Source organism: Bufo bufo, chromosome 3 (genome assembly GCF_905171765.1).
Source record: "Bufo bufo chromosome 3, aBufBuf1.1, whole genome shotgun sequence".
NCBI classification, from domain to species: Eukaryota; Metazoa; Chordata; class Amphibia; order Anura; family Bufonidae; genus Bufo; species Bufo bufo.
In genome coordinates, this window is record NC_053391.1 from 137,312,083 (window position 1) to 137,338,589 (window position 26,507).

Consider the following 26,507-nt stretch of genomic DNA (forward strand, 5'->3'; position numbering starts at 1 on the left):
TCTTGATCACTATATATTCATGTAAAATGAAAAAAATTACACCTGGAAAACTTAATGCGATTGAGCTGAGACTGACAAAGTATAAACTGCTAGTTGTGCTTAGTGTATAATTGCAGGGAAGGGAGATGCCACCCAGTATTAATGTGACCCTACTTCAACACATACCCTGCTGCAGAACCCAAAATAAAGGGTGCACCACCTTAGTTGTGTGATCACTGACCAAGCACCACTAGCAGTTCATACTTTGTCAGTCTCAGTTCAATCACATTTAGTTTTCCAGAGGTCCTTTTTCTATTTTCTGCTAGTGTATTTCATATGTGACATAAATGTTGCAGAACAATAATAGAAATGGCCAGTCATTCATAAATATGGAACAAGTCTCAAGTCTAACTCATACTACACCACTATTCTGGATGTCTTCATTTTCTTACTGTGTTTAACGACGTAATGCCGCTTCCAGTATTAGTCCCAGACTCCCAGTAATCATATGATTGATCAAATGATTACTGGGTTGCTACCAGTACAGTATGTCAAACCTAATGGGTCTTATTAGACAGTCACCCAGGTCAACTCTTATTGTGACGAATATCACAACAGATAATAAAGTTTAAAAAAAAATGATCACAAAGCCAAACTTTTAAACGTTATATAAATATATATATATATATATATATATATATATATATATATATAATTACCATAAGATAATGGTAAAGCCCTTTTAAGATTAATTTACATGGTTCAAAATTAAACTGACTAAATGAGTCAAGAACCCATTTATTAAAGGGGTTGTCTGGGTGCTTAATACTGATGACCTATCCTCAGGTCAGATCATCAATATCTGCTAAGTGGCAGTCTGATTCCCGGGACCCCTAATGCTCAACTTTTTGAAGAGGCTGAAGCGCTCAGGTGAGCACTGCTGCCCCATCCTAAGCCAGTGATGTCACGTTTATCAGTTACATGGCCAAGGCACAGCTCAGTCCCATTAAAATGAATGGGGCTGCACTGCAATACCAAGCACAGCCACTATACAGTGTATGGCGCTGTGCTTAGTAAACTGCAAGGAGGCTCAGTTGCAAGCGGCGGCCTCTTCAAACAGCTGATTGGCGGGGTTGCTGAGTATCAGGCACTCATTGATGAGGTACTGATGACCTATACTGAGGATAGGTCATCAATATTAAAAACCCAGAAAACTCCTTTAGCATTTTACCTGTAAGAACAAAAGAATATTGTAATGAACATGGTACAAAATTAATCAATTTTAAATAATTTAAAAAATGACTCAAATTGGATAATCCCAATAAATAAAAGGTTTTAGCCATTAAACCAGAAGATACTGAAATTCACTAAACTTTGCCAGTCCATAAAAGCAGCAACTATGCATAATAAGCAAATACATAGGGATATTAGAAGTCATGTGCATAGCCTGCTAAGATTACATGGACATTATCACATGATAGATTGCCTGCTATATAAACCTCAGACACTCAACTGCTGACTTTTCCATCGTGAGATCCTTGCTGAAACAGCAGTCTGCTGCCTCATAGTCTAACCGAGACATCCAGGGAATAAATAACAAAATTAAACTGTAAGTGGCCAAACACATAAATGACATAAATACCTGTCAACAACTCAAGGGATCCTCCTGCAAAAAGGAAGTGAGTGTTACCTGACAGATGCTGCTTCAGTTCCCTTGGCCAGACTGTTTGCCTGGCTGCAGCAGTGGCGTCACGTCGGCACATGACCACTGCAACCAATTACTGGCCACTTCAGTATACTGCTGAGGCCGCTGACTGACTGCAGTGATAAACAGAGCCTGACTGGAAGAACTAGAGCAGCAGCATGGAATCTGTCAGGTAAGTAACACTCAGTTTGGAGGAGGATCCCATGTGATGTTCGGTTTCCTCCTGAAACTGGCCAACCCCTTTAACTATATGTGTAGTTGTGCTTAGTACTACAGCTCAGCCCCATTCAATTGATAATTGTTGCCAGGTATTTATGTCATTTATTTCTGGCTACTGTGACACAGTGAGGGGTTGTGTCTGTCAAGTCAGGTATTTTCCTCCCAGCATGTGCGGCTGGGCTGGTTTCCAGCCAGGTGAGGTCAAATACCGGACCGGAGTTTAAGTGAAAGGTCCGGGTTTTGGCAGCACCTGGCTGTCCTTAAATAGGCAGCTGGGCTCAGCAGAGATGTCTCTGTTTTTGGGATCTGAGGCTTTGTGCCGTGCTGGAGGGCTGAGAGCCGCACGCTGGGGAAACAGGCCCCCTAAAGCCTGCTGTAGACTACTGGAGGCAGAACTGCCAGCAAGGTGACTTGTGTTATATGAACTTTCTATTGTGTGTGAATTAACACCAAGACTGCAAAGTTACGTGCTGTTTTGTGCAATTGCCTCAAGTGTGAATAAATATTGACGTTTTGAGTTAAGAACTTGTATTTTGCCTCTGTACTGCGCCCGCTTACCCCATCTACCACAGCGAAACCCCACAATACTTACAGTTTTAGTTTTATTATTTATTCCCTGGATGTAAATGCTGTTACAGAAAGGATCTCCTTGTAGAAAGGCCAGTAGTTGTTTGGCCTGCTGATGGGGTATTTTCCACTGCATTGTGGTATTTGGCACCGCAGGGGAAGTATTATGTGATGCACTGTTATATTTAGAGCAGTTAGGGAGGACTTTTGTGCTGCACTGTGGTATTTGGAACTGCGAGGGCAGTATTTTTTCCTGCTATGCAGAATTTGGCGCTTCTGGGGAATCAGCACTGTAGTATTTATTTGCTGCTTGTGGCAAGTCATTTTGTGCTTCAGTGTGGCATTTGTTTGGCGCTACTGGGGAAGTATATTGTGCTGCATTGTGGTACAGTATGTTGTGCAGCTGGGGGAGTGTTAAGTGCGGCACTGTGGTGTTTAGCACTGCAAGGGAAGTATTTTGTTCTGCCATGTAGTATTTGCTGCTTCTGGAGAATTATTTTGTTCAGCACTGTGGTATTTGTTTGGCACTGCTGAGGAAGTATTTTGTGCTGCACTGTGGTATTTATTTGCTGCTTGTGGCAAGTTATTTTGTGCTTCAGTGTGGCATTTGTTTAGGGGAGGTGCCCTGCTGGGGAGGTATTTTGTGCGGCATTGTGGTATTTGACACTGCTGGGGATGTATTTTGTGATGCACTGTGGTACTTGGCACTGCTGGGGAGATATTTTGTGGTGCACTGTGGTATTCAGCATTGCTGGGGAGGTATTTTGTGATGCACTGTGGTATTTGGCACTTCTAGGGAGGTATATTGTGCAGCACTATGGTATTCAGCACTGCTGGGGAGGTATGTTGTGCAGCACTGTGTTATTAGTTTGGCGCTGCTGGGGAGGTATTTTGTGGTGCATTGTGGTATTCAGCACTGCTGGGAGGTATTTTGTGGTGCATTGTAGTATTCAGCACTGCTGGGGAGGTATTCTGTGCAGCACTGTGGTATTAGTTTGGCGCTGCTGGGGAGGTATTTTGTGCAGCACTGTGGTATTAGTTTGGTGCTGCTGGGGAGGTATTTTGTGCAGCACTGTGGTATTAGTTTGGCGCTGCTGGGGAGGTATTTTGTTCTACAGCTGTGTTATTTGATGTTTTAGTATTTGCCGCTGCTACGGGGTATTACATGCTCTGTTACGGAGGTAATATGGACGCTGCATAGCAGTATTTGGTCGCTGGTGAGGCCCTGGCATCTACATGGATTGGCTAGTGGGGCCTGAGTATAAAAACTTTAAGAAGCCCTGGTGTAAAGCACACTCCTTTACTACAATCCTATGCCAGAGACCACACATTTTGGTCCCGGAGGACATGGCAGGTTAAGTTACTTGTTCAACATTGACCATCAAGACATCATTACCACTAACTGCACTGGTACCCTACATAAGACCCACCAGTCCATATGCCAAAATCTCCCCCTGCCTTCAGCGTTACGTCAAACCCACAGCATCAACTGCAATGGATCTTAAAGGACATACAGCATGTCTCCAGCATCGCCACCCCTGCTCAGCTACAGCCACCACGCTGTCTGCCAGTTGTGTGTCCCAATGCAGAGTACTGGCACAATCCATGGTACCACAAACCACCAAATAAAAAAAAAACTATACATCAGAAAATGTCACTACCATTGTCCTTTAGGATGTCACCACCTCTGTGATGTCAGCATATGCATTGGAGCCCTACAGAGGACCCACCAGCCCATGTGCCTGACACTGCCCTACAGATGACATTATCATCAGTGAACTTCCAGTGAAGGCTTAAGGGCTTGGGGGTTATCCAGGATCTGTGGTCCCTGAGCTGTCTTCACCAGACCACCAGTACCAGCATGTAAACTTCCTGCACGGATAGGGTCACATGTGCTTCTGCAGTCAATGACTGGCCTCAGCGGTGACGACATTTACCGGCTGCAGTGGTGGATGTGTCCCGTCCATGCAGGACGTTACGAAAACCCTGTAGGAGACAGACCAGGAGCCACGTAGCCCCAATGGAGCAGGCAGCATAGCTCTCTTCACATGTGTCACTGTGTGTGTGTGGGTGGGAAGGGGGGGGGGGGGGTGCATTTAAAATAAATCCTGGACAACCACTTTAAAAAGAATAATGCATGCTTTTGACATTGGGCCCTCTCCAGTTTGGCAACTACAAGTCTTGTCACTGAATTTGTAGCTTCGGAACACCTTGTGATGTCACTGCCTGAACCCCCCCATCCTTTTGAGAAGTCATCATCTGTGATTTTACCACCAGTACCGGTAACATAAAGAGGAAACCTCAGATGGTGCCAGTGACATTACCGGCTGTGACATTAGAAGCACAGGCTGGCACATTCTCTCACTGCCCTCGGTAGTCAGGGACACATCCTGCCAGTCACAGCCTCCAGAGCCCAGTATGGGGCAATCCTTCCCAGTATTGTGGGTTTACTTCATAATATTAACCACGTCACATCCTAAAGCATTGCACTGAATTGCAAAATGGATGCAGCTGCAGAGGGTTAGACCAGGGCCATCTGTGACATCAGTACACAGTCTGGGGGCATGGCATTGCCCATTATGACATCATTACTCACACTAGTACCCTACAGGAGACCCAACAGTCCATGTCCTTAAAACTCCCCGGCCATCAGTAGAGACGTCAGCCACTGTAACATCATCCCTGGATTTTTTTTAAATAAAACTAAATGTCATATCCTATAGAATTACACTGAATTGAAAAATGGGTGCAATTGCAGAGGGTCATCTAGACATTCTGGGTCCTGGGGACGCGGCACCACCCATTATGACATCATTACCACTGTGACATCCTTACTTGCACTAGTACCTACCAGTCCATGAAACTCTCCGGTCATTAGTGGTGATGTTAGCCCCTGTGACCAGCGGTGCATTGGCCATAGACCTTACAGGGAAATTTCCCGGTGGGCAGATCCCCAGGGGGCCGCCTGGGACCTCCTCACGGCTGGCCAGTGGAAGTTTTAGTGGGTGTATTTTGTGATGGACCCTGGTATTTGGCTCTGCTGTGGTTGTATAATGTGCCACAATATGGTATTGCTGGCCCTGCCTTCCATCAACTTGGACCCAACTACAAAACGGGGCCACTTTTAATATTTTTTCCAGGGCCACTTCTAGTTGCCAGTCCGTCCCTGCCCTGTGACGTCAACCCCCAGGCTAATTTTTTTTTTATATTACACATATATCATATCCTATAGGATTGCACTGAATTTCAAAACAGGTGCAGCTGCAGAGGGTTGTATGAGGGGTGCTCATTTGATCCCAATTTAATGAAAGCAGTATTTGCACCCTGTGTAGAAGATAAAAAGCATGAGATGCAACCTCCTTTAAAATGGGGGTAGAGGACGGGTATTACGCGAATATCAACTGGTAGATGCTGAGGCTTTTAGTCCCTGGTGACGGTTTTGTACATACACTTTATATATTATAATAGCCTGGGTTATTTGCATTAGATTAGTCAGAGGAAGAGATTTTCGGTGCAAACGCATGTTCTTAGGCACCTAGGGACTCTTTTTCTGTAACGCGACTGTTCCTAAGGCTTTCTCTGCTCTTCATGATAGTGAGATGTGCAATCTGAGCCCCCAGCACATCTCTCATCACAGATTGGCAGCTTTAGGACACCATTAGGCTCTTATATTCCATTCTGCTAATTAGAAGGACAAAGGGGGACAACGCTGAATCGGGAAGATATTCTTAACCCAAACTGTGCCTTCTGCATGTTCCCTCTTGAGAGTTGAATGCTGACACTTCCCCTCAAGTTTAAGCCATGACTATATAATAACTACTATTTTACAAGAGATTATCCACAAGGGCTCCAGGATTGTCTCATCCAGGGGTGGACAATGGGTCCTCATCATGTTCTTACAAGGCACACAATTTTAATGATCGGATTATCCAAAGATTTCCCCAGGGCATCGCCTTATACTATACAGTTTATATAGGTACTGAACTAATCTAGCAGTATAACCCGTTGATCCATTAGTGCAAAAAAGAAAAAAAAAATGCTAGCTCTGCAAAATGTATTCAACCAGAGGAGGCTGGAGCGAGAACTGATTATTTTTAATTGCAGAATCATGTGGGAATTCAAGGGGTTACTAATTCATTATAAGAGACAAATTACTTAAATACAAAACTCTAAGATTTAAAGGGCACCTGTCAGCAGATTGGTACCTATGAAACTGCGTTTGGCAGCCGAAGGCATCCAAGTTGGTCCTATGTTCATATGTACCCGCATTACTGAGAAAAATTGAGTTTTAATATATGCAAATGAGCCTCTAGGAGCAACAGGGGAGTTGCCGTTACACCTAGAGGCTCTGCAACTGCCGGGCCCTCTGCACTTTGACTGACTTTCAGAGAAGTTAGGGCCAGACGTGATGACGTTTTCACTGACAATCAAAGCGCAATGGGCGTGGTAGTTGCGGAACATGGGACCAATACAGATGCCTTCAGATCCCAAGTGCACATGCAACAGGTCAGCCAGTTTCTTAGGTACAAATCTGCTGCCAGATGCCCTTTAAAGGGGTTTCCCAAGCCTTTAGTAAGTGATGGCCCATCCCCCTCCTGCTCAACAGCTTTTCGGATGTAGCTCCATCACCGTTGCTGGAACAAAATATCTCCATCAACCCTGTAGAGGAGGGAGCTCGTTGCTACAGTATCCGAGAGAGTTATAAAGCTGGACGTTTTTAGGGGGGTGCTGGAGCTGTGGCAGAGAAAGAAGAAGTGCATCATGGGTTTGGTTGGGTACAGGAACAGGAAGTGCTACATATTGGATGGTTTACATGGTGAAAATGGGTCAAGAGAGGCCAAATTGAAAAAACATAGGGACGATATAAATGAAAAATAAAGGCTATAGTTTTCAAGACTACAGCAATCTACATGACCGGCTAAAATTTTATGTAAATAATGCAATACACATAAATGAATACATAAAATAAAGCAAAAATACGGAGTCTAAAATACTATAAAATAAAAACAAAAATAGCAGATATAAATAAAATAAAATAGCACAATCCTAGTATAGTATCTTTGTGAACTGTGGGACCCGCTTGGTCATCCAATGCTTCTATTCACTCTATGAAAACTGTGGCATGAGACCATCTCGTTGGTAGACTGTATATAAATCTTATGTGCCCAAATAAGCCGATAAATGTGGTCTCACTGTGGCGTAACCATAATACTCATGAATCACTTTTGTTATGACTACTAAAGGACATTCCTAAGTATTATGATTTATCGCCTGTGATGCCGTGGTCAATGTCTGTGATTGGCATTTACGCCGATCAAAGACATTTGCCCGGTGTATCTGCTGTAGAAACCCAGCGGCTATGGCACCCGCTGCACTGTGAAGAAGGCGCCATCTTTACATACCCCAACGGAGGAGGTTGGGAAGGGGTAGTGCCTCTCATAATGACATAGCACTTTTAAATGTGTCACAAATCTCCAATGTTAAAGTTCTTCCTTGCCTCTGCTAAAAATCTTGTCAAATTTGACCAACCTACTAATGACTTTTTTTTTTTTTTATCCATTTCTGGTTTGGACATTCACATGTATTTTACAAAAAAACATAATTGCTGTTTGTAAGATAGAAAGTATACTCACTGTTTGAATGCAGTCAATGTATTTTCTAGATTTTCTCCAGCACCTTAATAAAAAACATAAATATATATAGTACATATAGATATTTTAGTAAATATGTATAGTAAATATAGATATTATAGTATATATGTACACATAGATATAGTATATATGTATATTGGATTAAAAAGTAGAATTGTGATGGCACACTCACATTTGGTTTAAACTGGAAGGTATTTATTATTAATGATTAAAATATTTGTTGTTTATAGTAGAATGGACAAAATAGATAAATAAAATGGTAGGGTAAAGTGACAGTCTGTGATTGTAAATTGGGATGTGGTTAGGTTAGTATAAAATATAGGATAAAATAGATGGTCAATGATCGATGGGATCAGTATGTCCTAAAGGATCCAGCAGTTGTTCAATAATTTAAAGATTCATTTAAAAAGTTCAGTAAATTTAATAAAGTCAAAAAAGGTAAAAAAAAAAAAAAGTGTGTGTGTGCCATCACAATTCTTCTTTTTAATCTCATATATTTATACGGTTTTTAGGTGTACCGGTGATCGAGCACCTCTATTCATATTGATCAACTGGTGAGCCAACTGAGACATTTTACTTTGCATTGATATATGTATATTACTTATAGATATTATAGTATATATGTACACATAGATATAGTATATATGTATATTACTTATAGATATTATAGTACATATGTATAGTAAATATAGATATTATAGTATATATGTACACATAGATATTATAGTATACTGTATATCAGGGCTCGACAAATCCCAGGCGCCAGGTCGCCATGGCGACCAGGAATTTAGTCCTGGCGCTTGGGTATTTGTCAGCCCGTTTTCAAAGGTGCCCGGGCGATGGGTGAGGAGCTGCCGTTCTGTCCGGAGGCAGCACCGTTTGAAACAGCTCATCCAGTCAGTGAGGCACAGCACACAGAGAGCGAGACGCTGGCAGCAGGGAGGGGAGGGGCTCGGGAGGAGTGTAATCGGATCCTAGAGTGGAAGCTGCTTCTGCCAGCCCCTCCCCTCCCCGCCCACCAACCAATCAGAGCTGAGGCAAGGCAAGCACTAGCAGCTCCGAGTCACACAAGTAAGTACAGGGAGTCTAAGTAAGAAAGAATCGAATGAGTCACAGGTTAAAAGAATCTAAAGATCCGACTTAGTTAGTGACTCATTCGATTCTTTGAGTTAAAAGAACAGGTTACACTGAGGCTGTGCTGATGCTTTTGCAGCAGTGATAAGACAGTGACAGGACACAGTTTAGATTACAGTGTGAATTAACCCTTTAGGATCAAATTGGCTTCTCAAGGAGATCTATATGTTAAAGGCATCCCTTCTCCTATCTCATTCAGTAGCTAGAGAACTAAGGCTACTTTCACACTTGCGGCAGGATGGATCTGGCAGGCGGTTCACCCTGTCAGATCCGTCCTTCCGCTGTTTCGCTGGACCGCAGCTCTGACCCCATTGACTATAATGGGGGCAGAGCTCTGGTGCAGCACGGCAGTGCATGGTAAAAGTACTGCATGTCCAACTTTTTAGTCCGGCAGCCTCTCACCGCGAACTGCCATGCTGCGCCGGAGCTCCACCCCCGTCCCCATTATAGTCAATAGGGTCCGGGGACAGAGCGGCGGTATATGTAACATGGTATACAGCATTATTGGGGGGGCTCTATGGAGAAGTGGGGGGGAAGCACTATGGGGGCACCTACTGGGGGCTTTATGACACGGCTCCGCCTGGCTCCTAACTTTTTTAGCTGGCTCCTAGATTCCAAGGAAATTTGTCAAGCCCTGCTGTATATGTATAGTACATATAGATGAATCTTTTTACATTCTATTTAATATGAAATTTAGAAATTAAGTTGTCCTCATAAGCAACTTAAAACCTGAAAGAAAGATGACTCAGTAAAATGTTGCAACCTCTGTCCACATTCCCATCATATTCAGTGAGTGAGCCTACTACATGCACGGCTTTGTGTGTGTATGACGGAAACATGAGAGACATAGTACAAAACGTATCCACTGTCATGATTCTACGCTTGCTGATTCATGATGTCAATGTTTTACTGCCTTAAGCCATAGTATAGTTTATACAGGCATCTACTCACACAGCAGCAACCCAATCTCTGACACTTCCTTCATCCAAGCCCTATATTTTCACAGGACCTGTGTGCCACTTTTTTCACATATTGAAAGCCTATATGTGAATATTCTTTTTTTTTTCCCACTAAAAACAGGTGGATGGCTTTTTGGATATAAGATTTAGAAGTCACTCCATGTGTATTCTAGTATTTTACTTCCTCTTTAACTTCCTCTTTGTTTGGACTTTTAGCACAGCAATCAGCCTTGCTTAACCCTCTCAGTCAGACCATCACTGCGGCCAGAGAGGGAAGGGGTATGACTGACTCAATAAGAACATCACACATTACACTTATCAACCCAATTGTTATGGATCAGCGATTATGAACCCACTGTGCCAACTAAGGCTGAGTTCACACTTCAGTTATTTGATCGGTTATTTCCATCAGTTGTGAGCCAAAACCAGTAGTGAAGCCTACTGAAAGATAAGGTATAATGTTAAGATCTGCACCTGTTCTGTGTTTTTTGGACCACATCAGTTTTTTTTTCACAATAACTGATGGAAATAACTGATCAAATAACTGAAGTGTGAACTCAGCCTAACTAGTTTGGCGTAGAGCTAACCCTAGGGGGGGTTTTCTGGCACTTCTCCAGTATTCACCCTTTAACCCCTATACAGGGATCTGGACTTTGCTGCAGATTAGCAACCAGGCTGCTACCTCCTGGGATAATTCCAGTGTAGTTGGCAGCTGACTGACGGGTTCAGGGCCTCCAGTGTAAGAACCGGGATCTTTGGATATAGAAAACAAACCAAAAGTGCAGGAAAACCGCAGGTACAGTCTGAATAGGCACCAAGGTTTGAATGATAGTTTTAGAGGTCAAGGCAGAGCACAGGTAACGCATACACAGAAAAGACTTGCAGGCAGGGTAGTGTTGAGGCACACGTAAGGCAAGCAGGCTGGGAACTTGACTGGATCACAGACGAGGTAGACAGACAGGGTTAACTTAAACACAAACTGAACTGGTGGGGTGATTCCCTCTATATGAGCTTGCAGCACCATACCTTAACTACTTGCTAGTGAGCCACCACAACCTACCACTATTTTTTGTACAAACTGAACTGAGTTTGGACTTGAAAGTGTAGTAGCATACAGGCAGGGTGGAAACAGGCAGGAAATAAAGCAGGATAAACGGAGGCAAATTGCAATTAGCACTAGACTATCAAACACCTTTGCTGGTCACCAGGGAACCTAAAGTTCAGGCACCATCTGCCTGGAAAGGGTGCCTTAAATACCCCGGGACCTTCAGCCATTGGCTGGGAAGGATTTGGGAGCACCGTAAGAGAGCATCGGGCAGAAGCATGGAGGCAGCAGCATGGAGAGGACGCCAGCAATCAGGATACTGGATGGCATGGTGATTGGTGTAGTGTCTGCGCCCGCAGTGGACAGCTTGAGGGCAGCAGGCACAGATCAAAAACCTAACACCAATGCTGTTCTGACGGAATATTTATCTAGGCCTATAAAGAGAACAACAGAGCTGTCATGCGGGTATTAAAATTTGACACCTACTATTATTATGAGCAGTGGTGTAGCTACCATGGAAGAGGCTGCTATGGGGCTTGATTCAGGAAGAGGCCAGGGAAGAGGAAAAATAAATGTATTTTCAGAGCCCAGGGAGTGGTGAGTATAGGGCTAGTACTAGTATTACTGACCGCTCCCTGTCCTTCTTCTCCAGGAGCCTGCACTAAGTTCTGGCAGCACACAGCTTCAGGACAGTGCGCAGTATGGTGGTAAGGGCACATTATGACCCGACACTATGCGATGTGAGGTCACAGTGTAGTGGGTGACTAGACGCAGTGCTGCACCAAGAGCGGAGGCGCCCGCAGAAGGAGACTGAGGGGGCCTTCAAAAATTTGCTGTCAGTTCTAGTTACACCACTGATCATGAAGATTACTCTTCTGATTATATTTTCCTCTAACCGCAGCAGCTGACTGACAATGACCTAATTATATAGGAGGTCCTATAATTTGTGTTGACTGATAGAAGGACAATATTATCGCTGACAAACTATCACAAAATTTGCCAATGAGTTCAGTTAGTTGCTTCCTTAACCCTTTCGCTACCAGCACCGTACATTCATGGCTCTGGTGCGATGCTCAAACACAGCGCCCGCTTGCAGGTGCAGCGAGCGACATAGCCGGCGGGTCTCTCTGTAATGTCCGCCGATCACTGACATCACAGCCATTAGATGTTGTGATCATGGCATCTAAACGGTGAAAAAGCGGGAAGCGTGCAAATGGTATAACTGGAAAAAAGTATCAAAATAGCTTATTCGCTATTTTTTCATCGCTTCTCTTACCCAAATTTTTTTTATAAAATGTCAGTCACACACACACACACAAAAAATGGTATAAAAAAAAAACTACAGATCATCATGTAAAAAATTAGCACCCACGCATCTCAGTAGATATAATTATAAAAAAGTTATGGGGATCAGAATATGATGATGAAAAAAATATATATATTGTGGGGATTCGCTCTGGTAGACAGGATGTGCTGGCGCAGTACAGAGGCAAATTACCAGTTCTTAAATCAAACTTCCGTGTTTATTCACACATAAGGAAAAAACAAAACATTACTTTGCAGTCTTGGTGTTAGTTCACACAAAATAGAAAGTCCACATAACAAAAATCACCTTGTTGGCAGTTCTGTCACCAGCAGTCCATAGCAGGCTTCAGGGCCGATCCTACACGGGGTGCAGTGGGTGCCCCGCACCCCAGCGCTGCGGCCCTGGTGACAAGTGGGGGCGGCCGCGGCCGGCGGCAGGGCAGAGCAGGAGATGAGCGCCTCCATTGCGGAAGCGCTCATCTCCATAGTCATCTGTATTGCCGTCCTCAGGACGGCAATACAGATGCCTGTCTGTGCTGCGGCAGAGGAGGGAGAGGTGTGTCCCCTCCTGTTCCTCTGATAGGCTGCCGGCTTAGTGCTGGCAGCCTATCAGAGGCCGGTGATGGCGCGATGACGTCATCGCGTCGCCTGAGCCGTATAGCGAGGGACACAGACGGAAGAGGTGGCCTGCATCGCATCGCATTGCTGGAGGTAAGTATAAGTGTATTATTTTTTTTAATTTTTTTATATAGGTACAATACTGGGCTGGCACATGATAAGGGGGGCTACTGGGCTGGCACATAAGGGGGGCTACTGGGCTGGCACATAAGGGGGGACTACTGGGCTGGGCTGGCACATGATAAGGGGGGCTACTGGGCTGGCACATGATAAGGGGGGACTACTGGGCTGGCACATGATAAGGGGGGACTACTGGGCTGGCACATGATAAGGGGGGACTACTGGGCTGGCACATGATAAGGGGGGCTACTGGCACATGATATGGGGGGCTACTGGCACATGATATGGGGGCACTCTGGCTACTGGCACATGATATGGGGGCACTCTGGCTACTGGCACATGATAATGGGGGGGATCTGGCTACTGGCACATGATATGGGGGGGGGGCTCTGGCTACTGGCACATGATAAGGGGGGGGGGCTCTGGCTACTGGCACATGATATGGGGGGCTACTGGCACATGATAAGGGGGGCTACTGGCACATGATAAGGGGGCTACTGGCACATGATAAGGGGGTCTACTGGCACATGATAAGGGGGGCTACTGGCACATGATATGGGGGCACTCTGGCTACTGGCACATGATATGGGGGCACTCTGGCTACTGGCACATGATAATGGGGGGGATCTGGCTACTGGCACATGATATGGGGGGGGGGGCTCTGGCTACTGGCACATGATAAGGGGGGGGCTCTGGCTACTGGCACATGATATGGGGGGCTACTGGCACATGATAAGGGGGGCTACTGGCACATGATAAGGGGGCTACTGGCACATGATAAGGGGGTCTACTGGCACATGATAAGGGGGGCTACTGGCACATAGGGGGGCTACTGGCACATAAGGGGGGCTACTGGCACATGATATGGGGGGCTCTGGCTACTGGCACATGATATGGGGGGGCTCTGGCTACTGGCACATGATGGTGGGGGGGCTCTTATTTCTGGCACATGATTGGGGGCACTCTGGCTACTGGCACATGATATGGGGGGCTCTGGCTACTGACACATGATATGGGGGGGCTCTGGCTACTGACATGATATGGGGGGGCTCTGGCTACTGGCACATGATGGTGGGGGGGGCTCTTATTACTGGCACATGATTGGGGGCATCTATGGGGGCACATCTTACTGCAGATTATTGGGGGGCACTATAGGGGCATCTACTGAGGCTAAAAAAGAAGATATTTTATATGGGGGCTCTGTATAGGGGCATTTTATACTGGGACACATTATGGTGGGTACTATGGGGAAGGGGGGGGGCACTATGGGGGTCATCTACGGGGGCACTGAGAAGGGGTATTTTATATTGGCACATTATGGGAACATTAGCTCAACTGGGGGCATTACAAATGTTTTGCATATTATAAGGAGAATTATTACTACTGGGGGGGCATTATGGTGGGCTTTATTACTCCCCCATGGTATGACCCCCTAGTAGCAGCACCAGCCTCTCCTTGCTCTGCTATCCCTCTGCCCTTTCTCCAAATCCTTATTATGAAATCTTTCTCATTAGGTTAAAGCACAACATCAGCTCCGCCGAGCCCCCGGCCAAAGTGTTGAAGTGGCGTCCGAGATCCCCAAGGGCCAAGTCAAGTAACTGTAAGTTTTTATGGGGGTTCTACAAAAGAGCTATCGTGGGGCAAAGTTCATATTCGTGTTTACACACGTGTTTTAAAATGAATGCTTTCTCCTATTATAAACAAGTAAATAATGACGCAATGCTGTGGGGCTGGTGTGCAACTTTTTCCAGGGCTGGTTTTTATCCCCAGTCCGGCCCTGGCCGAGCGAGCCGCCGGGACTTTTTTTTTTTTTTAAGCCGAGCAGCCGAGCCGCCGATTCGTGGGGCTGAAGTTGTTGCCATAGAAACATTGTAAAGGGGAGGAGTTAGTAAGATAACCACGCCCATGTGGGGGCGCCAGAAATATTTCTGCACCCAGGCGCCTGTGACCCTAGGATCGGCCCTGGCAGGCTTTTAGGGGGCCCGTTTCCCTTACAGACGGGTCTCAGTCCTCCAGCACGGCACAAGCCTCAGATCCCAACACACACACTTCCTGAGCTCCACTGTCAGACTGAGGTAATCCTCCTCACCTGGCAGTGCTGGCTGGTTTTTAGACCTGGCAAAACCCAGCCTGGAACATGGGGAGTAGTCACCCACCCAGCACTTTGACTACTCCCAGTAATAGCCGTCCTGGATCAGCTATACAGCCATACTAAGAATTAAGGTGTCAAACAGCAACTGCTGCTGACACATAAAAACCGGTTCTTACTCCACCGAGGCCAGAAACCTCGGAGACACATACCTATTATTCACGATGATTCCTTGTACTTTCTTACATATATATTTTTCAAAGTTTACATTTATTTTTTCAGTATTTACACATATAAAACCTATACATATGTGGTATCATTGTAATCGTACTGACAGAGAATCAAGGGCACAGGTCAGTTTTGCCGCAAAGGGAATGCCGTAGGGACAAAGCCCCTAAAACTGTGGAGGAATTGCGTTTTTTTCCCCTCAGTTTTTCCCCCCCGCTTCTCACTATATGCCATATCAAATGGTGGCATTAGAAAGTACAACTTGTCCTGCAAAAAACAAGCCCTCATATGGATATGTGAACGGAAAAATAAAAAAGTTATGACTCCAGGAAGACAGGGAAGAAAAATTTAAACGCAAAAACAAAGGAAAAAAATAAAACTCTGGTATCCTAAGGGTTAAACAAGCATTACCTTAGAAGTGAGTCAGCGGCAGTGCTGCCTTAAATGAATTACACAACTCAGCAAACACTTGAGTCATGTAAGGATCTGAGGAGTCATATACAGGTGAAACTCGAAAAATTAGAATATTGTGCAAAAGTTTATTTATTTCAGTAATGCAAATTAACCACCTCAGCCCCCAGTGCTTAAACACCCTGAAAGACCAGGCCACTTTTTACACTTCTGACCTACACTACTTTCACCATTTATTGCTCGGTCATGCAACTTACCACCCAAATGAATTTTACCTCCTTTTCTTCTCACTAATAGAGCTTTCATTTGGTGGTATTTCATTGCTGCTGACATTTTTACTTTTTTTGTTATTAATCGAAATTTAACGATTTTTTTTGCAAAAAAATGACATTTTTCACTTTCAGTTGTAAAATTTTGCAAAAAAAATGACATCCATATATAAATTTTGCTCTAAATTTATTGTTCTACATGTCTTTGATAAAAAAAAAATGTTTGGGTAAAAAAAAAATGGTTTGGGTAAAAGTTATAGCGTTTACAAACTATGGTACAAAAATGTGAATTTCCGCTTTTTGAAGCAGCTCTGACTTTCTGAACACCTGTCATGTTTCCTGAGGTTCTACAATGCCCAGACAGTACAAACACCCCACAAATGACCCCATCTCGGAAAGTACACACCCTAAGGTATTCGCTGATGGGCATAGTGAGTTCATAGAACTTTTTATTTTTTGTCACAAGTTAGCGGAAAATGATGATTTTTTTTTTTTTTTTCTTACAAAGTCTCATATTCCACTAACTTGTGACAAAAAATAAAAACTTCCATGAACTCACTATGCCCATCACGAAATACCTTGGGGTCTCTTCTTTCCAAAATGGGGTCACTTGTGGGGTAGTTATACTGCCCTGGCATTCTAGGGGCCCAAATGTGTGGTAAGGAGTTTGAAATCAAATTCTGTAAAAACTGACCAGTGAAATCCGAAAGGTGCTCTTTGGAATGTGGGCCCCTTTGCCCACCTAGGCTGCAAAAAAGTGTCACACATCTGGTATCTCCGTATTCAGTAGAAGTTGGGGAATGTGTTTTGGGGTGTCATTTTACATATACCCATGCTGGGTGAGATAAATATCTTGGTCAAATGCCAACTTTGTATAAAAAAATGGGAAAAGTTGTCTTTTGCCAAGATATTTCTCTCACCCAGCATGGGTATATGTAAAAAGACACCCCAAAACACATTCCCCAACTTCTCCTGAATACGGAGATACCAGATGTGTGACACTTTTTTGCAGCCTAGGTGGGCAAAGGGGCCCATATTCCAAAGAGCACCTTTCGGATTTCACTCGTCATTTTTTACAGAATTTGATTTCAAACTCCTTACCACACATTTGGGCCCCTAGAATGCCAGGGCAGTATAACTACCCCACAAGTGACCCCATTTTGGAAAGAAGAGACCCCAAGGTATTCGCTGATGGGCATAGTGAGTTCATGGAAGTTTTTATTTTTTGTCACAAGTTAGTGGAATATGAGACTTTGTATGAAAAAAAAAAATATATAAAAAAAATCATCATTTTCCACTAACTTGTGACAAAAAATAAAAAATTCTAGGAACTCGCCATGCCCCTCACGGAATACCTTGGGGTGTCTTCTTTCCAAAATGGGGTCACTTGTGGGGTAGTTATACTGCCCTGGCATTTTCCAGGGGCCCTAATGTGTGGTAAGTAGGTAAATGACCAGTGAAATCCAAAAGGTGCTCTTTGGAATATGGGCCCCTTTGCCCACCTAGGCTGCAAAAAAGTGCCACACATGTGGTATCTCCGTACTCAGGAGAAGTTGGGGAATGTGTTTTGGGGTGTCTTTTTACATATACCCATGCTGGGTGAGAGAAATATCTTGGCAAAAGACAACTTTTCCCATTTTTTTATACAAAGTTGGCATTTGACCAAGATATTTATCTCACCCAGCATGGGTATATGTAAAATGACACCCCAAAACACATTCCCCACCTTCTCCTGAGTACGGAGATACCAGATGTGTGACACTTTTTTGCAGCCTAGGTGGGCAAAGGGGCCCATATTCCAAAGAGCACCTTTCGGATTTCACTGGTCATTTTTTACAGAATTTGATTTCAAACTCCTTACCACACATTTGGGCCCCTAAAATACCAGGGCATTATACCTACCCCACAAGTGACCCCATTTTGGAAAGAATAGACCCCAAGGTATTCGCTGATGGGCATAGTGAGTTCATGGAAGTTTTTATTTTTTGTCACAAGTTAGTGGAATATGAGACTTTGTATGGAAAAAAAAAAAAAAAAAAAAATCATCATTTTCCACTAACTTGTGACAAAAAATAAAAAATTCTAGGAACTCGCCATGCCCCTCACGGAATACCTTGGGGTGTCTTCTTTCCAAAATGGGGTCACTTGTGGGGTAGTTATACTGCCCTGGCATTTTCCAGGGGCCCTAATGTGTGGTAAGTAGGTAAATGACCAGTGAAATCCGAAAGGTGCTCTTTGGAATATGGGCCCCTTTGCCCACCTAGGCTGCAAAAAAGTGTCACACATCTGGTATCTCCGTACTCGGGAGAAGTTGGGGAATGTGTTTTGGGGTGTCATTTTACATATACCCATGCTGGGTGAGAGAAATATCTTGGCAAAAGACAACTTTTCCCATTTTTTTATACAAAGTTGGCATTTGACCAAGATATTTATCTCACCCAGCATGGGTATATGTAAAAAGACACCCCAAAACACATTCCCCAACTTCTCCTGAGTACGGCGATACCAGATGTGTGACACTTTTTTGCAGCCTAGATGCGCAAAGGGGCCCAAATTCCTTTTAGGAGGGCATTTTTAGACATTTGGATACCAGACTTCTTCTCACGCTTTGGGGCCCCTAGAATGCCAGGGCAGTATAAATACCCCACATGTGACCCCATTTTGGAAAGAAGACACCCCAAGGTATTCAATGAGGGGCATGGCGAGTCATAGAAATTTTTTTTTTTTGGCACAAGTTAGCGGAAATTGATATTTTTTATTTTTTTCTCACAAAGTCTCCCGTTCCGCTAACTTGGGACAAAAATTTCAATCTTTCATGGACTCAATATGCCCCTCACGGAATACCTGGGGGTGTCTTCTTTCCGAAATGGGGTCACATGTGGGGTATTTATACTGCCCTGGCATTCTAGGGGCCCTAAAGCGTGAGAAGAAGTCTGGAATATAAATGTCTAAAAATTTTTACGCATTTGGATTCCGTGAGGGGTATGGTGAGTTCATGTGAGATTTTATTTTTTGTCACAAGTTAGTGGAATATGAGACTTTGTAAGAAAAAAAAATAATAATTCCGCTAACTTGGGCCAAAAAAATGTCTGAATGGAGCCTTACAGGGGGGTGATCAATGACAGGGGGGTGATCAATGACAGGGGGGTTGATCAATGACAGGGGGTTGATCAATAACAGGGGGGTGATCAATGACAGGGGGGGTGATCAATGACAGGGGGGGTGATCAATGACAGGGGGGGTGATCAATGACAGGGGGGGTGATCAATGACAGGGGTGGTGATCAATGACAGGGGGGTGATAAAGGGAGTCTATATGGGGTGATAACCACAGTCATTTATCACGCCCGTGTAAGGCTTCATTCAGACGTCCGGATGCGTTTTGCGGATCCGATCCATCCATCAGTGGATCCGTAAAAATCATGCGGACGTCTGAATGGAGCTTTACAGGGGGGTGATCAATGACAGGGGGGTAATCAATGACAGGGGGTGATCAGGGAGTCTATATGGGGTGATCACCACAGTCATTGATCATGCCCCTGTAAGGCTTCATTCAGACGTCCGGATGCGTTTTGCGGATCCGATCCATCTATCAGTGGATCCGTAAAAATCATGCGGACGTCTGAATGGAGCTTTACAGGGGGGTAATCAATGACAGGGGGGTGATCAGGGAGTCTATATGGGGTGATAACCACAGTCATTGATCATGCCCCTGTAAGGCTTCATTCAGACGTCCGGATGCGTTTTGCGGATCCGATCCATCTATCAGTGGATCCGTAAAAATCATGCGGACGTCTGAATGGAGCTTTACAGGGGGGTGATCAATGACAGGGGGGTAATCAATGACAGGGGGGTGATCAGGGAGTCTATATGGGGTGATCACCACAGTCATTGATCATGCCCCTGTAAGGCTTCATTCAGACGTCCGGATGCGTTTTGCGGATCCGATCCATCTATCAGTGGATCCGTAAAAATCATGCGGACGTCTGAATGGAGCTTTACAGGGGGGTAATCAATGACAGGGGGGTGATCAATGACAGGGGGGTGATCAGGGAGTCTATATGGGGTGATAACCACAGTCATTGATCATGCCCCTGTAAGGCTTCATTCAGACGTCCGGATGCGTTTTGCGGATCCGATCCATCTATCAGTGGATCCGTAAAAATCATGCGGACATCTGAATGGAGCTTTACAGGGGGGTGATCAGGGAGTCTATATGGGGTGATCACCACAGTCATTGATCATGCCCCTGTAAGGCTTCATTCAGACGTCCGGATGCGTTTTGCGGATCCGATCCATCTATCAGTGGATCCGTAAAAATCATGCGGACATCTGAATGGAGCTTTACAGGGGGGTGATCAGGGAGTCTATATGGGGTGATCACCACAGTCATTGATCATGCCCCTGTAAGGCTTCATTCAGACGTCCGGATGCGTTTTGCGGATCCGATCCATCTATCAGTGGATCCGTAAAAATCATGCGGACGTCTGAATGGAGCTTTACAGGGGGGTAATCAATGACAGGGGGGTGATCAATGACAGGGGGGTGATCAGGGAGTCTATATGGGGTGATAACCACAGTCATTGATCATGCCCCTGTAAGGCTTCATTCAGACGTCCGGATGCGTTTTGCGGATCCGATCCATCTATCAGTGGATCCGTAAAAATCATGCGGACATCTGAATGGAGCTTTACAGGGGGTTGATCAATGACAGGGGGGTAATCAATGACAGGGGGGTGATCAGGGAGTCTATATGGGGTGATCAGGGGTGATTAGGGGTGATCAGGGGCTAATAAGGGGTTAATAAGTGACGGGGGGGGGGGGGTGTAGTGTAGTGTAGTGGTGCTTGGTGGGACTTTACTGAGCTACCTGTGTCCTCTGGTGGTCGATCCAAACAAATGGGACCACTAGAGGACCAGGTAGCAGGTATATTAGACGCTGTTATCAAAACAGCGTCTAATATACCTGTTAGGGGTTAAAAAAAACACATCTCCAGCCTGCCAGCGAACGATCGCCGCTGGCAGGCTGGAGATCAACTCTCTTACCTTCCGTTCCTGTGAGCGCGCGCGCCTGTGTGCGCGCGTTCACAGGAAATCTCGCGTCTCGCGAGAGGACGCGCCGGCGCGTCCAGGAGGAATGAATCAACCACCTCCAGGACGCGTCTGTGCGTACAGCGGTCCGGAGGTGGTTAAAAGGAATTGCATTAATGCAGCCTAAAATTCGAATTTTGTGAAGAGGTTCAATATTCTAGGCTCAAAGTGTCACACTCTAGTCAGCCAATTAATCCATATCCCTGAGCAAAGGGTACCTCAAAATTGAGACTTTGGGGTTTCAAAAGCTATAAGCCATAATCATCCAAATTATAACAAATAAAGGCCTGAAATATCTCGCTTTCCATGTAATGAGTCTATCTCATATGTTAGTTTCACCTTTTAAGTTGCATTACTGAAATAAATGAACTTTGCACGATATTCAAATTTTTCGAGTTTCACCTGTAGATGTGTTAAAGGGAGTCTGTCACCTAATCTGAGCCTTTTAGACTGCTCAGATCAGGTTATAGACTCCTTTGCCCTCATTACAATGGTACCTTTATTTGTTCTGTCCTTCGCCGAGATCTTAAAAAAATGACTTTTTAAAAGTATGCTAATGACCTTCGGCAAGTGCCCAGGGGCGGTGTTACTGCAGCAAGTGCCCAGGCACCTCGGCGAGGTGCCCAGAAAACCCCACCTCTTTCAACCCTCTGGCCCGCCCCCGGTTTCCTATCATTACCCCCTCCACTCCCTCCCAGATCTCGCACCTGGGCCACCAGCGCAAGCGCAGTCCAACTACCTGTTCCTCTGCCCATAATGGGCACAGCAGTGCGCAGGTGCGGGACAAGTGTGGAGCGGCTCAGGCGCGAGATTTGAGAGGGAGAGGTAATAATAGGAAACAAGGGAGGGCCAGAGGGGTGAAAGAGGTATAGTTTTCTGGGCACATCGTTGAGGGGCCTGGGCACTTGCGGCAGTAATGCCGCCCCTGGGCACTTGCCGAAGCTCATTAGCATACGCTTAAAAAGTAATTTTTTTGAAGATCTCGGCGAGGGACAGAACAAATAAAGGTACCATTGTAATCAGGGCAAATGAGTCTATGACCTGATCTGAGCGGTCTAAAAGGCTCAGATTAGGTGACAGACTCCCTTTAATTATGTCATTTACACACAAACAAAAGCAGTTCTGAAGAAGAAAGTGTCTTGTAAGCAGAACTCCCATCTCAACAGTCTAGACCGTGAACCAGAAGCATGCAGAACTCCTAACAAGACGTCCATTGTAAGAATATGCTGAAGTGACCGATAAGACCATGTCGAATAATTAGTAATAATAAGTATTTCACATAAGTATATTAATATCAATATAGTACCTCCAAATTCCTTCCTATGCCGACCTCAACAAAATGACTAATACGTATACAATGAAAGCCTTTGTTTCCCGAGGTTAAGCTGCTACTAAAGAGGAAAGAATGCGGCCAAAATGTCGAGCTTGAGGCGATCAAGGCTCCATTATTAAGTCAAATGAAAGGGACTTAATGAAAAGAATGTATGTATAATTGTAATATTGTATTCATGCCTAGTCAGCGCCGATGGAGAGACTTTTCGAAGTAGTGACATGGTGACATTAACATTGCGGATTGTCGGTTGTGGAAAAAAATCTGCTGTGGAATCTGTATATAACTTGACCTGTGTCGCGGATTTCAAATCTACAGCTTGTCAGTGTATGCTTCACGAGGCATGGGGTGAAATCGGAGGTAAAGTACCAGTATTTCCGCTATGCGTTCTGCCACAATATCTGCACCATTAAGTAACTCCCTACTCAAAATCATGACGTCATCAGCATCTGATCAGTAAGGGTCTGACTCCCAGCACCCATGACGATCATCTGTTTGAAGGGGCCATGGCATTCTGGCTAGCGCTGCAGCCTCTTCCAAAGGTCTTATCCATCAGTCACATGGCCTTTGTGCTGCTCAGCCCTATTCAAATGGATGGGATTAAGCTGCAATACCAAGCACAGATGCTATACAATGTACCGTACACTGTTTGGTATACAGTGAGGACGAGAGCTGTGGCCCCTTCAAACGGCTAATTGACGGGGGCGCTAGGAGTAGGACCCCCATCCTTCAGATACTGATGAACCATCCTGAGAAAAGGTCACTAATATTTAATTCACGGAAACCGCTTTAGGCTAATGCCCTGGGACCTTCCTCAGGAAGCCTCTCAATTAGCTTAAAGAGGACCTTTCACCTCTCCTGACACGCCTGTTTTAATAGCTTCATGCATTCCCCATGTAATAACAATTCTGGAGCATCTATTCTTATGTCTGTATGTTGTGCCATTCCTTTATTATTTCTACTAGTAGTTGTGAATGAATAACTAGCAGTCTGCAGTAAGGGTACAGAGGGGAGGTATCCAGATGGGGGTGTGTACCTGCACAGACTCACTCTATCCAATCAGTGCTGCCATTTTCAGACTGTGCAGGTACACCCCCCCCCCCCAATTTGTTACCTCCCCTCTGTACCTTTACTGCAGACTGCTAGCTATTCATTCATAACTTATAGTGCAAATAATAAAGGAATGGCACAACATACAGACATAAGAATAGATGCTCCAGAATTGTTAGTGCGTGGGGAATGCATGGAGCTTTTAAAAAAGGCAGGACAGGAGTGGTGACAGGTCCTCTTTAACCACCTCAGCCCCCAGTGCTTAAACACCCTGAAAGACCAGGCCACTTTTTACACTTCTGCACTACACTACTTTCACCGTTTATTGCTCGGTCATGCAACTTACCACCCAAATGAATTTTACCTCCTTTTCTTCTCACTAATAGAGCTTTCATTTGGTGGTATTTCATTGCTGCTGACATTTTTACTTTATTTGTTATTAATCGAAATTTAAAGATTTTTTTTGCAAAAAATGACATTTTTCACTTTCAGTTGTAAAATTTTGCAAAAAAAACGAGATCCATATAGAAATTTTGCTCTAAATTTATTGTTCTACATGTCTTTGATAAAAAAAAAAATGTTTGGGTAAAAAAAAAAATGGTTCGGGTAAAAGTTATAGCGTTTACAAACTATGGTACAAAAATGTGAATTTCCGCTTTTTGAAGCAGCTCTGACTTTCTGAGCACCTGTCATGTTTCCTGAGGTTCTACAATGCCCAGACAGTACAAACACCCCACAAATGACCCCATTTCGGAAAGTACACACCCTAAGGTATTCGCTGATGGGCATAGTGAGTTCATAGAACTTTTTATTTTTTGTCACAAGTAGCGGAAAATGATGATTTTTTATTTATTTTTTCTTACAAAGTCTCATATTCCACTAACTTGTGACAAAAAATAAAAAGTTCTATGAACTCACTATGCCCATCACGAAATACCTTGGGGTCTCTTCTTTCCAAAATGGGGTCACTTGTGGGGTAGTTATACTGCCCTGGCATTCTAGGGGCCCAAATGTGTGGTAAGGAGTTTGAAATCAAATTCTGTAAAAAATGACCAGTGAAATCCGAAAGGTGCTCTTTGGAATATGGGCCCCTTTGCCCACCTAGGCTGCAAAAAAGTGTCACACATCTGGTATCTCTGTATTTAGGAGAAGTTGAGGAATGTGTTTTGGGGTGTCTTTTTACATATACCCATGCTGGGTGAGATAAATATCTTGGTCAAATGCCAACTTTGTATAAAAAATGGGAAAAGTTGTCTTTTGCCAAGATATTTCTCTCACCCAGCATGGGTATATGTAAAATGACACCCCAAAACACATTCCCACCTTCTCCTGAGTACGGAGATACCAGATGTGTGACACTTTTTTGCAGCCTAGGTGGGCAAAGGGGCCCATATTCCAAAGAGCACCTTTAGGATTTCACAGGTCATTTTTACAGAATTTGATTTCAAACTCCTTACCACACAATTGGGCCCCCTAGAATGCCAGGGCAGTATAACTACCCCACAAGTGACCCCATTTTGGAAAGAAGACACCCCAAGGTATTCGTGAGGGGCATGGCGAGTTCCTAGAATTTTTTTATTTTTTGTCACAAGTTAGTGGAAAATGATGATTTTTTATTTTATTTTTTCTTACAAAGTCTCATATTCCACTAACTTGTGACAAAAAATAAAAACTTCCATGAACTCACTATGCCCATCAGCGAATACCTTGGGGTCTCTTCTTTCCAAAATGGGGTCACTTGTGGGGTAGTTATACTGCCCTGGCATTCTAGGGGCCCAAATGTGTGGTAAGGAGTTTGAAATCAAATTCTGTAAAAAATTACCTGTGAAATCCGAAAGGTGCTCTTTGGAATATGGGCCCCTTTGCCCACCTAGGCTGCAAAAAAGTGTCACACATCTGGTATCTCTGTATTCAGGAGAAGTTGAGGAATGTGTTTTGGGGTGTCTTTTTACATATACCCATGCTGGGCGAGATAAATATCTTGGTCAAATGCCAACTTTGTATAAAAAAATGGGAAAAGTTGTCTTTTGCCAAGATATTTCTCTCACCCAGCATGGGTATATGTAAAATGACACCCCAAAACACATTCCCCAACTTCTCCTGAGTACGGAGATACCAGATGTGTGACACTTTTTTGCAGCCTAGGTGGGCAAAGGGGCCCATATTCCAAAGAGCACCTTTCGGATTTCACTGGTCATTTTTTACAGAATTTGATTTCAAACTCCTTACCACACATTTGGGCCCCTAGAATGCCAGGGCAGTATAACTACCCCACAAGTGACCCCATTTTGGAAAGAAGAGACCCCAAGGTATTCGCTGATGGGCATAGTGAGTTCATGGAAGTTTTTATTTTTTGTCACAAGTTAGTGGAATATGAGACTTTGTATGAAAAAAAAAAATCAAAAAAAAAAATCATCATTTTCCACTAACTTGTGACAAAAAATAAAAAATTCTAGGAACTCGCCATGCCCCTCACGGAATACCTTGGGGTGTCTTCTTTACAAAATGGGGTCACTTGTGGGGTAGTTATACTGCCCTGGCACTTTCCAGGGGCCCTAATGTGTGGTAAGTAGGTAAATGACCTGTGAAATCCTAAAGGTGCTCTTTGGAATGTGGGCCCCTTTGCCCACCTAGGCTGCAAAAAAGTGTCACACATGTGGTATCGCCGTACTCGGGAGAAGTTGGGCAATGTGTTTTGGGGTGTCTTTTTACATATACCCATGCTGGGTGAAAGAAATA

The 26,507-nt window shown here is 44.4% G+C and overlaps 1 protein-coding gene across 1 annotated transcript in view; it reads right to left on the reverse strand.

Annotated features, from left to right (window-relative positions):
• Nucleotides 1-26,507, reverse strand: part of GDPD1 (glycerophosphodiester phosphodiesterase domain containing 1) — a 137,661-nt gene that overhangs the window by 67,616 nt on the left and 43,538 nt on the right. The window contains exon 2 of the mRNA XM_040423645.1: nucleotides 8,104-8,146. Within this exon, the coding sequence (XP_040279579.1) occupies nucleotides 8,104-8,146 (43 nt within the window). The remainder of the gene's footprint in view (nucleotides 1-8,103; nucleotides 8,147-26,507) is intronic.